Here is a 14,436-nt window from a genome sequence, read left to right as displayed (position 1 = left end):
AAAAACACGTCTCTCACCGGGGCACCGAATTCCAATTGGTAACCTTCTCTGATCAGGTCCAGGACCCACTGATCCAAAGTAATCTTGGTCCACTCCTCGAGAAAGAGGGAAAGATGTCCTCCTACTGCAGGAATTGAGGAGTGGACTGGCGTCCCATCATTGTGGAGGACGCCCCTGACCCGGCCACTGCAGAGCAAAAAGAGTTCCTCTGATGAAAACGGCCACGTTGAGAAAACCCAGCAGAGCGCCCTGGGCGAGGTCTGCGAGCTTCACGGAAGCGAGGTCTGGAAGAGGAGGGAACCACAGGACCCTTGGAAGAAGGCCTCGGCCTATCCTCAGGTAACCACTGGGGCTTAGAGTCTCCTAGGTCTTTAACAATCTTCTCCAAATCCTCTCCAAATAACAGGAGGCCCCGAAAGGATAACCTCACCAGCCTTTGCTTAGAGGCCACGTCAGCCGCCCAATGCCGCAGCCAAAGAAGGCGACGGGCAGAACCCGCCACAGACATCTGCTTAGCCGAAGCTCTGACCAGATCATAAAGGGCGTCAGCCACAAATGACAGGGCCGACTCCATCCGCGGGGCAACCTCAGAGAGGGACCCCGCACCATCTGCTGGCTGATCCACCATCTGTTGTAACCAGGAAAGACAGGCCAGGGCTGCATAGGAACTGCAAATAGACGCCCTTAAGGCAAGGCCCGATATTTCAAAGGACCTCTTCAGCACGGATTCTAGCCACCGGTCCTGCATGTCTTTCAAAGCGACCCCTTCCTCTACTGGGAGAGTGGTCTTTTTAGTCACCGCCGTGACCAATGCGTCCACTTTAGGCATCCCAAAAAGGGCCAAGTGCTCCTCACTCAGAGGGTAAAGCTGACCCATAGCCCTGGCCACTTTCAAAGGCCCATCAGGGTCAGACCATTGAGCTGAAATAAGCTCCTGGATGGAGTCATGCACAGGAAAGACCCGAGTAGGCTTCTTAGTACTCGCCATTCTAAGATTAACAGAGGAGGCATCGCCCTCGGCAGGATCATCAATCGAAAGGGCCTGCAAGGCGTCAGCAATGAGAGCTCGCAGCTCGTCGCAGTGGAAAATCCGAACCGCATTGGGATCATCCGAATCCAGTGGCAAACAGGCACCCTTCCTCTGGATCATCCGTCCATGGGGGCCTGCCAGATCCTTCAGACTCCCCACAGCCTGACCACGGGGGGGGGGGGGGGGGGGGGAGGAGGAGGAGGGAGGAGGAGGGAGATGCGCCACTTTCAGACGGGGAATTTACCCATCTATATTTAGCGTCTTTCCAACACTCAGGGGAGGAAACAACATCTGTAGCCATCCCTGGGCCATCAACACCCGGAGGGAATCCAGAACACAACGCAGTGTCAGACACCTGCGGCAGAGCTCTTTTCAGCATGAAGGCCTTATGCATCAGTAGCACAAACTCAAGGGAGAAAAACTCACCCTGACCCTCCGCCCCTGAATTAGGAGAAACGGAGGTTGGAGCTTCTCTAGCAGCATCGAAATGAGGCATCCCATGCACTCAGACTCCTCCGCCACCACGAGGGTTGAGTCATGTGGCACTTCCAAAATGGCGCCTGCTGCCAGCTCCATCGAGCAGGAACAATCACCGCTCGCCATGCTCGTACTAGCTCGAGCGTCTAAGGAGCACGTACTGCAAAGTCCCGCTGCTGACCTGTGTTTACCACAGCGGGAGCAGCGTTTTAACTCTTTCAGCAGCCATCGCCCGACAGGACGGAAATATAGCAATAAAATGGCGGCTTCACACCAAAACTTACCCCGCTCAGAACGCTGTCCGCGGGAACCTCCCCGGAGGAGCTGGGCACCACTCTCACCTCAGAAGACCGAGTCAATGAGCTCCGGTCAAGCTGCACTGAACCAGAATCTCTGAAGAAAGCCTCAGAACAGCCACGCAGTAAAAGCGCGCTTTTTTTCCCCCCACACTGTGAGGAAAGTTGGAGGCAGGCAGCAACAGAGGGACTCCGGGAGGAGGGGGAATGGGTAAGGCAGGGAAAGGGTGAACCTATATGCCTTTAAAGTGGGCACCACCAGCCACAAAACCCCTGCTCAACTAGCAAAGCACAGGAGCCACCCCAGGCAGAAATCCAGGAGCTGATCAAGCTACGTCCACACCTGCTGGGAAATAGAGAAATACGGAAGGCAGATGGGGCTAGCCGTCCAAGGGTCATTGTGGTTCTTCAGTGTTCTCTGTCTCCACCTGCTGGTAGGCAGATACAACCCATCAGTTACTACTACTACTACTACTTAGCATTTCTATAGCGCTGCTAGGGTTGCTGACAAGGAATAGTGACTTGAGCAGGAGAAAACTGTCAGGTCAAATACATTAAGTGCCCAATTACCACCAAGGCTGGAATCCAGCGCCCTCGGCATTGGTTTGCAGCTAATCTGGGATGCACCCCTCCCAATTTACTTTAGTGCAGTCACTGCTGAGTGCGTTCTTGACAAAAAGGGCCATGTAGCAAGGCTCCTTCCAGAAGCCTGCAATCATGGGTCCTATATTGAACCATTAGGTGTTGCCATTGCACAATGCCCAACTCCTCTGCCCAGGACTAGAGAATGCCACGTGGACCACGGTAACCACAGGGATGGAGACAAATTCTGTCCCCTTGTCATTCTCTACTTTGAAGGCTGTGAATGAACTGGACAGTTATTCATGTTCGAGTGATGCAAAGAGATTTTCATTTTTGGGGGAAAAAATAAAGCGAAGTGCTGGCCACAACTGGCAAAATTTCCACAGCAGATTCTGTACATTCATCAACAGCGTCTATTCTGCAATAACCTGTTCATGTAGTAACAGTTAAAAAAAGAACCAGATCTGTCGGATGGGGTAATGAGAGACTTTACGACACTAAAGAGGAAGTCTGATTTACCAGAATCCGATTATGTTGCATACATACAGGTTAGACATTTCATGACGGGACAGGGGTGGTTGGCATCGGACCCGAGGGAAAAGGAGCTATTGGAAAATATTTGGGTAACCCTGGAAGGTGGGAGGAAAGGAATTTCCAGGTTATATAAATACATTAAGGGAGATAAGATGCTCAAATTGCCCTAAATGACTGCATGGGAACATGATTTAAATATGGAAATGAGTGTGAAGGAGTGGGAGCGGATGTGTTTAGAGGTGAAAAAGGCATCGGTGTGTGTGCCAATTAAAGAAAACGCATACAAAGTTTTAAGTAGATGGTATTACACACCAGACAGGCTAAAGCGAATGTATCCTATGGTATCTAATCGATGCTGGCGTTGTGAAGCAGAAATAGGCAATTTTTTGCATGTCTGGTGGTCGTGTCCTCTTATACAGACTTTTTGGGTGGAAGTTGCTATGCATTTGACACGCCTATTGGACACGCAGTTCCCGGTAGAACCAAAGTGGTGTTTGCTGGGATGGGGAAATAAAAGGGGCCAGAAGTGGCAGAAGCGGCTCAAAAGACTGGGGTTGGCAGCCGCCAAGCTGGAGATAGCAGCCCACTGGAAACAAAGACTGGGCCCTACAATCACAGACTGGACAATGAGAATCAAGAACATTGTGGGCCTAGAACAATTGACTGACAAAAGACAAGGCAGATATAAGCCAGATGCGAAAGAATGGTCTCAAATAGAACGATTATGGAGTAGTGAATTACATGTACAGGTGATTTAGCCAAGATGGAATAAGTTGGGAGCAGGGGAGGGGGATGGGGAGTTGATTTGGGTGGGAGGGTAGGGAGAAAATTATCAAAAAATGATTGTGATTTACAGTTGATGTTGGACTTTGTTTGGAATATCAGAGCAGTCTGTTGGCTGCACTGGCAAGCGTATTTTTCCATTATGTTGTGTTCAATAAACATTTTCAAATTTAAAAAAAAAAAAAAAAAAACCAGATCATCTGGGAAGTCACAAAACCTGAAAACAATATCCCAAATATAATCATTTCACTTTTTTTTTTTTTTTTTTTTTAAATAAAGATGGTCTTTGGTTGTTTACAGAAAAACCACAAATGATTTAGAGAATGGACAGAAGGAATTCCATATAGCTACATGCTCGATATAGAACTGAAGCCGAAAGTTGTTTAAGATATTTAATCGGCTTAACTGCTACCAGCACTTCATCTGAGAAGACATTTCCTATTGCAAGAAGGACTGTGGAAAACAGGAGAACTAGACCAAATCCTGAGATTGATGACTTATTTATCCACAGATTAAAAAATCATAACAGTGCTTCATAAGGCACATTTCTCCCCCAGTAGGGCATACAGAGCGGGTTGTATTTTGTACCCCTGGACATTTTAACAGGGTGGATTAGGATTTCTTGGGGTAGTAGAAGTCAGCTATTGTTGGGATTGGAAGGGTAGAGGAAGGTTATTATAGTTGCTAGTTATTTTGTTTTCTATTTGTGATTTATAATAGTTGAACATAATATTGTTCCTTTTTATACTTTAATAACAAGAATTAAACATAAAATCATAAGTCTTCAAGGCTTCTGCAGACGAGGACAGAGTTCGTAGGGGTGGGCACGGGTACAAACTTTGCCACCGTGTCATTCTCTACCCAGGACTCCTGTATGCTGCTGGCACAGCATCCCAACCACATAGAAGCAATAAAAACCTAAGCTAGGAACTGAATTCAGGTCCTGCAAAAGCATGAGAGCAAAATCTATGTAACATTTTCATGCTTTTAAACAGTTACGTTTGTAATTACTAACCCCATCTCCAACAGGAAGTAATAGCTCGGCCTGAAAACTAAAAGAGTTGAACAATTTTTTAAAAATAATATTTTACTGCCTTTCCAGTTATGTTCTATTTCACAAACCTGCATCCATGGAGTCTGAAGACCCCAATCTCTGGAAAGCAATATCGTGCCTCATTGCTGGCCTCTGCTTAGGAGTTTCATGTGGACTGCAAAGTATTCAAAATGGGACAATTAACAAGACATTACTTAAAAATTGACAATCTTCATTCAGCCTGCAGTGTTTAGACTGACCATAGTAAGTTAGCGAGTGCAACAGGAAAAGATCCTTAAATTGCTGGCAGCAAAATCACTGCATAGAATAAATGAGCTTACGATTCAGTGTGCTCCTCTTCACATACTCTGCAGCTCTGTTTTATCAGATATTAACATACAAAGCAGTCTTACATACCATGGTTGGTTACTGCCTGCAGAAATGTAAGCCCAAGAGAAAGAAAAGCTGCATGCCCATTTGAGAAAAAGCTATTAAGGCTTAGGCCTAAGGAAGGGAGTGCCTGAAAGAGTTACAAAATATTTAATCCAATAAAGGCCCACACCATAAAAATGGAAATAAAAATAAAAGTGAATGCGCAAATGAAGGAAAATACCTCAGAAACAATGCACGTAAGAAATTTTTGTACTCAATGTTGCGACAAAATATTATAGGGGAAAGGGACTTGATATACCACCTGTGTTTTTTTGCAACTACATTCAAATCGGTTTATTATTATTAGCATTTGTATAGCGCTACCAGACGCACGCAGCGCTGAACACCTGATACAAAGAGACAGTCCCTGCTCAAAAGAGCTTACAATCTAAGTAATACAGACAAACAAGACAGTAATGGGTGAGAAGGGAGGAAGGGACAAGGGGAGGGCAATTGTGGCTAGGAGCTAAAAGCAGCAGTGAAAAGGTGGGTTTTCAGCATAGATTTGAAAACAGGTAGAGATGGAGCTAGACGTATAGGTCCAGGATGTCTATTCGAGGCATAAGGTGCCACGAGAGAAAAGGAGCGAAGCCTGGAGTTAGCAGTGAAGGAGAAGGAGGACGACAAGAGAGATTTGTCAAGCGAGCGGAGTTCACGGGGAGGAATGCAGGGAGAGATGAGAGCGGAGAGGTAATGGGGGGCTGCAGAGTGGGTGCATTTAAAGGTCAGTACGAGAAGTTTAAACTGAATGCGGAAGCGGACAGGGAGCCAGTGAAGTGACTTGAGGAGCGGGCTAGTATGGGTATAACGATTCTGGCGGAAAACAAGTCGTGCCACAGAATTTTGGACAGATTGGAGAGGAGAGAGATGGCTGAGCGGAAGACCAGTGAGAAGTAAATTGCAATAGTCCAAGCGAGAGGCAACAAGGGTGTGGATAAGGGTTCTGGCAGCATATTCAGAAAGGAAGGGGTGAATTTTGCTAATGTTGTAGATAAAGAAGCAACAGGTTTTGGCGATCTGTTGAATATGGGCAGAGAAGGAGAGAGAGGAATCAAAGATGACTCCAAGGTTACGAGCCGAGACAGGGAGGATGTGAGTGCCATTAACAGAGACAGAGAAAATGGGGAAGAGGGGAGGTGGGTTTAGGGGAAAAACGAGAAGTTCAGTTTTGGTCATGTTGAGCTTTAGATGGCGTTGAGACATCCAAGCAGCAATGTCAGACAAGCAGGCTGAGATTTTGTCCTGGATCGAGGTTGAGATTTCAGGGGTGGAGATGTAGATCTGAGAGTCATCAGCGTAAAGATGGTACTGGAAGCTATGGGATGAAATCAGGGTACCAAGGGAAGAGGTATAGATGGAGAAGAGGAGGGGTCCAAGGACAGAACCCTGAGGCACACCAACAGAAAGTGGGATGAAAGTTGAAGAGGATCCACCAGAGTGAACACAAAGAACGAAGCGAGAGGTAAGAGGAGAACCAGGAAAGAACAGGGCCCTGGAATCCAAGCGAGGACAGCGTATCCAGAAGTATAGTGTGGTCAACAGTGTCGAAAGCAGCAGATAGGTCAAGAAGGATAAGGATAGAATAGAGACCTCTGGATTTAGCCAGTAGCAGGTCATTAGAGACTTTGGTAAGTGCAGTTTCAGTAGAGTGAAGAAGGCGAAAACCAGATTGAAGTGGGTCAAGAATAGGTTGCAAAGAAATCAATAGAAATCAAACAAAATAAAACATGGAAAAGAAAATAAGATGATACCTTTTTTATTGGACATAACTTAATACATTTCTTGATTAGCTTTCGAAGGTTGCCCTTCTTCGTTATGTCCAATAAAAAAGGTATCATCTTATTTTCTTTTCCATGTTTTATTTTGTTTGATTTCTATTGATAACCTTAAGAGAGGACTAACACGGCTACCACACTCCTCTACTTAGGTTGCAAAGAAAGAAAGTCAAGACAACGGCGGTGAACGACACGTTCCAGTAATTTGTTGCGGAAAGGGAGAAGGGGCGATAGTTGGAGGACCAGGTAGTGTCAAGTGAGGGTTTTTTTTAAAGAGTGGAGTGACCACAGCATGTTTGAAGGCCATAGGAACAGTTGCAGTGGACAGTGAAAGATAAAGGATGTGACAGATGACTGGGATGATAGTAGGAGAGATAGTGTTAAGTAGATAAGTGGGGATGGGATCAGAGGAACAGGTAGTAGATTTAGAGGAGGAAAGAAGAAGGGCAGTTTCATCAATAGACACTTCAGAGAAGGAGGAAAAAGAAGGAAAGGAAGGAGAGTAGGGGATGAGGACTAAGGGAGAGAGAGGTGGGGAGGGTTTGGATGAAAATTCAAGGTTAATCTTATGGATTTTATTGTGGAAGTGCTCAGCTAGTGTCTGAGCAGAAAGATGGGGGAATTGGGGGCGGAGGTACCTTGAGAAGAGAGTTCAGTCTGGCGAAGAGGAATCGAGGGTTGGAGCCACAGGAATTTGTCAATTGGGTGAAGTATACTTAGTATAATCAGGTACTTTATTTGTACCTGGGGCAATGGAAGGTTAAGTGACTTGTCCAATCACAAGGAGCTGCAGTGGGAAATCAAACCTAGTTCCCCAGGATTAAAGTCTGCTGCACTAACCACTAGGCTATTCCTCCACTCCTCCAACAATGTGAAAAATGAGTGCATAAATCAAAAAGCTTTGTAAACTGTCTTCACTTTCAAATTATGTTAAAAAAACTACAGCTTTGGTTTAAATCCCAACAGTATCCCACTTCACTGAAAGCTTCTTTACGGGAAATACCGTGTTTGAACATAATTGACATAACAGACACTTTACCCAGAGCCACAAGCACGGTATTTCCCCCTAAAGAAGCTTTCAGTAAACAGGACCCTGTTGGGATTTAAACCAAGGCTAAGTGTGTTTTTTTTTAAACATAATTTGAAAGCGAAGACAGTTTACAAAGCTTTGATTTATCAACTAAATTTGCACAATGTTGGACATTTTTGGCCTATGATGATATTTCATCTGTTGAGACATTTAATACAAAAATTTCTTACTACTACTACTACTTAGCATTTCTATAGCGCTGCCTCTTACGTCTGCAGACATTGGTTGAGGTCTTTTCCTCCATTTGCACTCATTTATTTCCATTCACATTTTTATGATTTTAGTTTGCACTGTTTTTGTGGACATGACCCTAGTTTTTCATATGTGGTCTTTTCCTCCATTTGTACTCACATTTATTTCAATTCACAATTTTATGATTTCAGTTTGCACTGTTTTTGTGGATGTGACCCTAGATTTTGTTTTGACCTTTTGCAACAAAAACATAACACAATCTATTTCTGTGCCTTATCTACTATAATAAAACTCACTCTCAACATTCTGAGGACACTGACGTCAGTGAAGCCAAGCCACTGACTTCAGTTCCTTCAGGTTTGAAGGTTCGTGGTGGTGAAGCCACCGGGCCCCACCCTCGCGTCAAACGTCATGACATCGAGGGCGGAGCAAACGTTGAGGGTGAGTTTTATTACTGTACTTATGCTCCGCCCTCGCGTCAAAACGCGATGACGTCGAGGGCGGCCCAGGAAAATCGCCACCCACACAGACCTATGACAACGCTAAAAGCGGCAGCGCACGAACCACCTACAACCGCGACGAGCAACGGGGCGGCCCAGGAAAATCGCCACTGTTCTCCGTATGTGATGCGAGTCAACCCCACCCCCCACCCCCCCCAAAAAAAAAGCTAGCGCCTGTTTCATTGCTCTGAGAAACGGGCCTTCTTTCCTAGTATTACATAATCCAAGAAAAAGACCCAATACAGTTCAGCTCATATTTCATTCAGCGGGGGTCATATTAAACCATCTAATTCAATCACATGACATGCCCAGCGCTTATCCTCTTGAACAATGTAACATCTTCTCTAATGTCATTCAATATCAATACATATGTCAACAGTCTTTCTTCATTCGTTCTTATATATAAAGCTATTCTTTTTGTTATATATTTTTTTTAGTACTTTACATAAATTTACAACTATGGACCTCAGCAGCACGAGTACGGCGGCGATTCATATGTCAAGAGACCCGAATACTCTCAACTCTTGACATGCCATTGGCTCTTCATGGGTCCTCTAAATAGTTACAAACATTTTACATCTTACACGGTTTTACTGTTTCACCGTTTCATTAATTCAGTTATTTATTCCTACCAACAGCTTATATGATTTAAAACTTAGTTTTTAGTGTTTGGCAGTAATCTTCGGGACCTCTGGCTGACATGTGGCATGTTTCATAGGAGCTGCGTAAGGGTCAGGTCCACTGGAAATCAATGTAAATATCCAATGTTATATTGTGGGTGTTACTATTTAAAGTTTGAATGATAGTGGCGCCATCTTAAATGTTTGATGATGGCGTCTTTGTTAGTAAGTGGTTCTGATAAAATTTGTAGGGTATGATTTATTTGCTAACATTGTAACATTGTTATTTTTATAACATTGGATATTTACATTGATTTCCAGTGGACCTGACCCTGACGCAGCTCCTGTGAAGCATGCCGCATGTCGGCCAGAGGTCCTGAAGATTACTGCCAAACACTAAAAGCTAAGCTTTAAATCATATAAGCTGTTGGTAGGAATACATAACTGAATTAATGAAACAATGAAACAGTAAAACCGTATAAGATGTAAAATGCTTGTAATTATTTAGAGGATCCATGAAGAGCCAATGGTGTGTCAAGAGTTGAGAGCATTCAGGTCTCTCGACATATGAATTGCCGCCGCACTCATTGTACTGCTGAGGTCCGTAGTTGTAAATTTATTTGATTTATGTAAAGTACTAAAAATATATATATAACAAAAAGAAGAACAGCTATATATATATATATATATATATATATATATATATATATATATATATATATATATATATATATAAAAGAACGTATTAAGACTGTTGACATATGTATTGATATTGAATGACAGAGAAGATGTTACATTATATTACATAATGGCACAGCAGTTTGTCTTACAGAAGCAATAAATGGACAAGGTTGATGTCACTAATGTGCATAGGAAACTTACAACTGAAATATAAAGAGTGACAAGTGGAATGAAATTGCCATGTAGCCTCCAACATTAACAAACTACAACAGCAGAGTGTTACACTAGAAGTCCAGCTATTATGACCCAAAACACCAAGCCTAGAATGGCTTGTCTCATAAGATGCCCAAAACAGAATTATACCCCTTTGACTGTGTCGTTTATTCACCTGATAAAGAGGCAAGCTTAATGATTATGCACAGGCAGTTTCCTAGGGAAACAGCTTCTGGGAAGTAGTAAACAGCAGCTGCAGTCAAAGCAAAAATGATAGGTCCTTAGAGCCCCACGAACAGCAGAGCATGCTCTTACCCACAGGGAGGGAGGACAATCGGGTATACATATAAAGCAATGTCTCAAAGGGAGGGATGGTGTTAGGGCAATTATCAAAATCTTAGCAGAAGCCTAGAGACCTGAAAGTTGAGGGGCACAGGTGGGCACTACTGTAAGAGCTAATGCAGAATTACCCCCCTTCAATATAACTTCCTTTCCCCTCTACCAAAGTATGCAGGCTAGCACCACCTATGTTGATGGACTAATGCCTTTGCACCAGTCCAGCTAAGAGTACCTTAACCAAAAGAAATATTTACAGCACAAAAAAATACCATTAGGTTTTATAAACTACCCCACCCTCTGAAACTGATCTTACATTTATGGGCCATATCACAGAATGGCCTAACCACAGATTTTAGCATTACTGTAAATGAACATATTTCACACACTAAATAAAATTTATGATGGTCTTGTGATAGTGGGAACCCAGCTATTGAAGTCAAAGGAGGCATGTTCTTCAGCCTTTATAAACCACTTCTCTGAAGAATGGTAAAAAAAAAAACATCTTATAAAAAATATAACACATTAAGACATCCATAAATAAAGCATTAATAGAAACTGCACAAAAGAAAATAAAATATGAAACAAAGTGTGGTTACTCAGCAAGTTATAACATTCCTGGGAAGAGGTAACCCAAAGAGCCATGCTTTGCACATCTTTTAAGAGTCACTTACATGACACCAAGTTATGGGGCCTGAATTCCAATAGGACCTGCACAGGAAAATTAAAGGGTCATTTTGGCCGATACCAAGACACAATCTAAAACCTCAAGTAATAAGATCTGGGATGAACAAGTTCTTTAGTGACACAGACTATACCCTTCCAACAGTTCCCACAACAGTACTGTTTATCACCATATATTGAAATGGAGCTTGACTCCATAAAACATGTAAAAAATAAATAAAACCACCACCTGACAGCTCACTGTGTCATAGCTGCAACTAGAGACCAGTCTTCTCCCTTTCCTCCCATCAAGCACACCCAATTAAAGCAACTTTACAGCCAGCAGTCATGCTGCAGCTCATTCAAGAGCTCTGTACAGGTAACATGCACATTAACGCATGCTTCCCCAACTTGGATGGAACATAAGAAAAAACCCAGATCACAAGTTACTGATTACAGCACTGCCACTAGCCCTACAACATAACAAATAATCTTGCCTCTATCAGAATATAACCGGTTCACTTCCTTAAAATGTAAGGTATAGTGGAAAAAAATGATGTCAGAGTACCATGTGACTGGCAGAGTGGAGGAGTAGCCTAGTGGTTAGTGCAGCAGACTTTGATCCTGGGGAACTGGGTTTGATTCCCACTGCAGCTCCTTGTGACTGTGGGCAAGTCACTTAACTCTCCATTGCCCCAGGTACAAAATAAGTACCTGTATATATGTAAACCGCTTTGAATGTAGTTGCAAAATACCACAGAAAGGCAGTATATCAAGTCACATTTCCCTTTCCCTGTTACCACATGCTCTGTCACCTGTTCTGCTCCTAGGCTTACAGTTGTGATAACTTCCACTTCAAGCTATTAGAACACCAACAGAATACAATTTTCCAAATACTGTACTTTTAATTTATTTGTTACATTTGTACCCCGCATTTTCCCACCTATTTGCAGGCTCAATGTGGCTGATAGACTCCGAAGTAAAACAAATAGAAATAATGGTTAAGTTTTGGTAGGAAGGTTCATGTGGTAGGAATTGTGGTGGGATTATAGCCTGATATGTTTGCATCCCATTCATGGGAGTCACTGAACCATGTCTCCGTGATAGCAAGAATATCTAAATCTCCCTCTAACATCAGGGCTTGCAGATCATGAACTTCGTTGGTTAGACTGCGAGCGTTTGTGGTGGTCATTGCTTTCTAGCTACATTTCAGCGCTATTCTCATCTTCTGTATAGTTTTTTGTTTAGTCTCACCACCTACTGTCTTGCTAAGAATTTAATTGCTAAGATTGCTTTCTTTACTACTGTTATATCTTGTCTTTTGCTGGGGGTGACTACCTGAATTGACCTGCTTTCATTTGCCACCCCCACCTTATAGTTTGAATGCCTAGAAACATATTGTCTGAATTTCTCACTAAGGACTCTTAGTCCCTTTCATGTACAGCTTTACAAATACTCTAGTTTGCTATGGCTATAAGAATTATGAAACATTATATACAAATTACAAACTGAATTTTAAAGGTTTTACTAGCTAAATGACAACTGCCCTTTAGAAATCTGTAGGTCCAGGCAACATAAATTGTTCAGTTACTTTTGGCAACTTTTGCGTTCTTGGGTGCTTGGTCATCCAGCTCAACTTGAGAGGTAAAGTGCCATGAATTTTCATGTACAGCTGACCAATACTGTGGCTCATTTTCTCCTTCCCATCCAACTACTGGAGTAGTTCACCAAGAAGCATAGGAGTCAGCTCTGTGGGTGATGGAGCACCAGCACTATTGATCGAACTCCTTGACTGTGTCCACGGAGGGGTTAATTTCTGTTGGGTTTAGTACCCCCAATCATTTAGAAAAGCTGCCTCCTATGCCACGAACAGCAGATGGTATTTGGGGGATCAGAATCCCATAGAGCACTCTTCTGCAGGTAGACAATTATACTACAGCACCTTCTGTCCCTGCCTACCCTTCAAAGTCTTCCACATTAAGCAGACTGGGAACCTATGTCCACCAGATTATAGGAGTATGAAACCCAGTTCAAAAACTGGCATTTTTGAGCACCCTAACAGATAAAATAGACTCCGTATATTTATGCAGATCACCCACTCCCTGACTTGTAACTAGAACTCGGGGAGCGAGACCTCTCCGACTGGACCAACTTCAAATTCAGAAGGAATAATGGAGCTGTACAAAAAGCTCTCTGTACAGAAGACAGAAAAATGCTTCTATACATAGAGGCTAAAGCAATATTTAAGAAATAATCCCCATAAGGAAACGAATCCCAGCTGACTCCCATCATCTCTAAGATCTCTCTCCTCAGGCGCAGTCCAGGGCAGCAGCTGGAACTCAGCCAAAGCCAGACCAAGGTTCATAAATAAACAAGACGAGCTCTGTAGGGAAGAGGACAAGGGACGGATGATGGAGGAGCATAAAAAGGGAGTTACCTGCCCAGCACTTCCAGCCTATCCAAGGTCAGCGTCAGGTTAGTGACTGGGGACAGTACAGATACCTCCCGGTCCCGGGGAAGGTGGGATCTGAAGGTGGACAGCGGGGCCGGGGAGCCCAGGCCGTCAGCGTCACTCCACTTCATGTCCATGGCGGTAACAGCAGCCGGGAGACAGCAGAGGTGCTGCTAAGTAGAAAGCGAGGGATGGATGGAGAGGAGCCGCGGGAAAGGGCCACAGAGCCGACGCGCGCGCGGGGCCACCGCCTACCAATGAGGCAACACAAATCAAAACCCTGCGGGTCACGTGGTGCGTCTGCTGCGGGTGAAGGAGCAGAAGGATCTTTCCTCGCGCCTAACACACGCGCTCAGGCGAGAAAGAAAAGGGGACCCCGCCGCCCCACGCGGTTGACGTGCACGAGAAGGAACGCAGGCGCAAAGCTGAATCCCGCGTATAAAGAAAGCAAGAGGGAGGGAAAACCTACAAAAAAAAACAACACTTCTGCAAACGCAAAACGCCCAAGGAGGTTAGGTAAGATTGGTCAGAATACAAATCACAGTCTGACAAAAATGTCCTACGAGATCGTCGAACCCGTGAAAACAGGACAGCAAATTGCTTCGCTCCCTTAGTACCCTTGACCTTTCCAACACACGCACACTTTCAACAGCGCATTAGTTCTAAACGGGAGACACGGTAGTACTACCACCACTTGCTAACCCCCAACTCCCTTTCATTTGGCATCCAGTGACGTCACGAAAGCTC

At 44.1% G+C, this 14,436-nt stretch overlaps 1 protein-coding gene across 1 annotated transcript in view; it reads right to left on the bottom strand.

Moving 5' to 3' along the window:
* The window catches only part of CDC25A (cell division cycle 25A), a 161,997-nt gene extending 148,146 nt beyond the window's left edge, over nucleotides 1-13,851 (bottom strand). The window contains exons 1-2 of the mRNA XM_030196572.1: nucleotides 13,675-13,851; nucleotides 4,825-4,910 (exon numbers count right to left, since the gene is read on the bottom strand). Coding sequence (XP_030052432.1) covers nucleotides 4,825-4,910; nucleotides 13,675-13,826 — 238 coding nt within the window. The 5' untranslated portion in view covers nucleotides 13,827-13,851. The remainder of the gene's footprint in view (nucleotides 1-4,824; nucleotides 4,911-13,674) is intronic.
* Nucleotides 13,852-14,436: the final 585 nt, after the last annotated feature.

The sequence above is a fragment of the Microcaecilia unicolor genome, chromosome 1 (genome assembly GCF_901765095.1).
Source record: "Microcaecilia unicolor chromosome 1, aMicUni1.1, whole genome shotgun sequence".
NCBI lineage: Eukaryota > Metazoa > Chordata > Amphibia > Gymnophiona > Siphonopidae > Microcaecilia > Microcaecilia unicolor.
The sequence above is the reverse complement of the archived record's forward strand: the minus strand, read 5'-3'. Positions and strand labels throughout refer to the sequence as shown.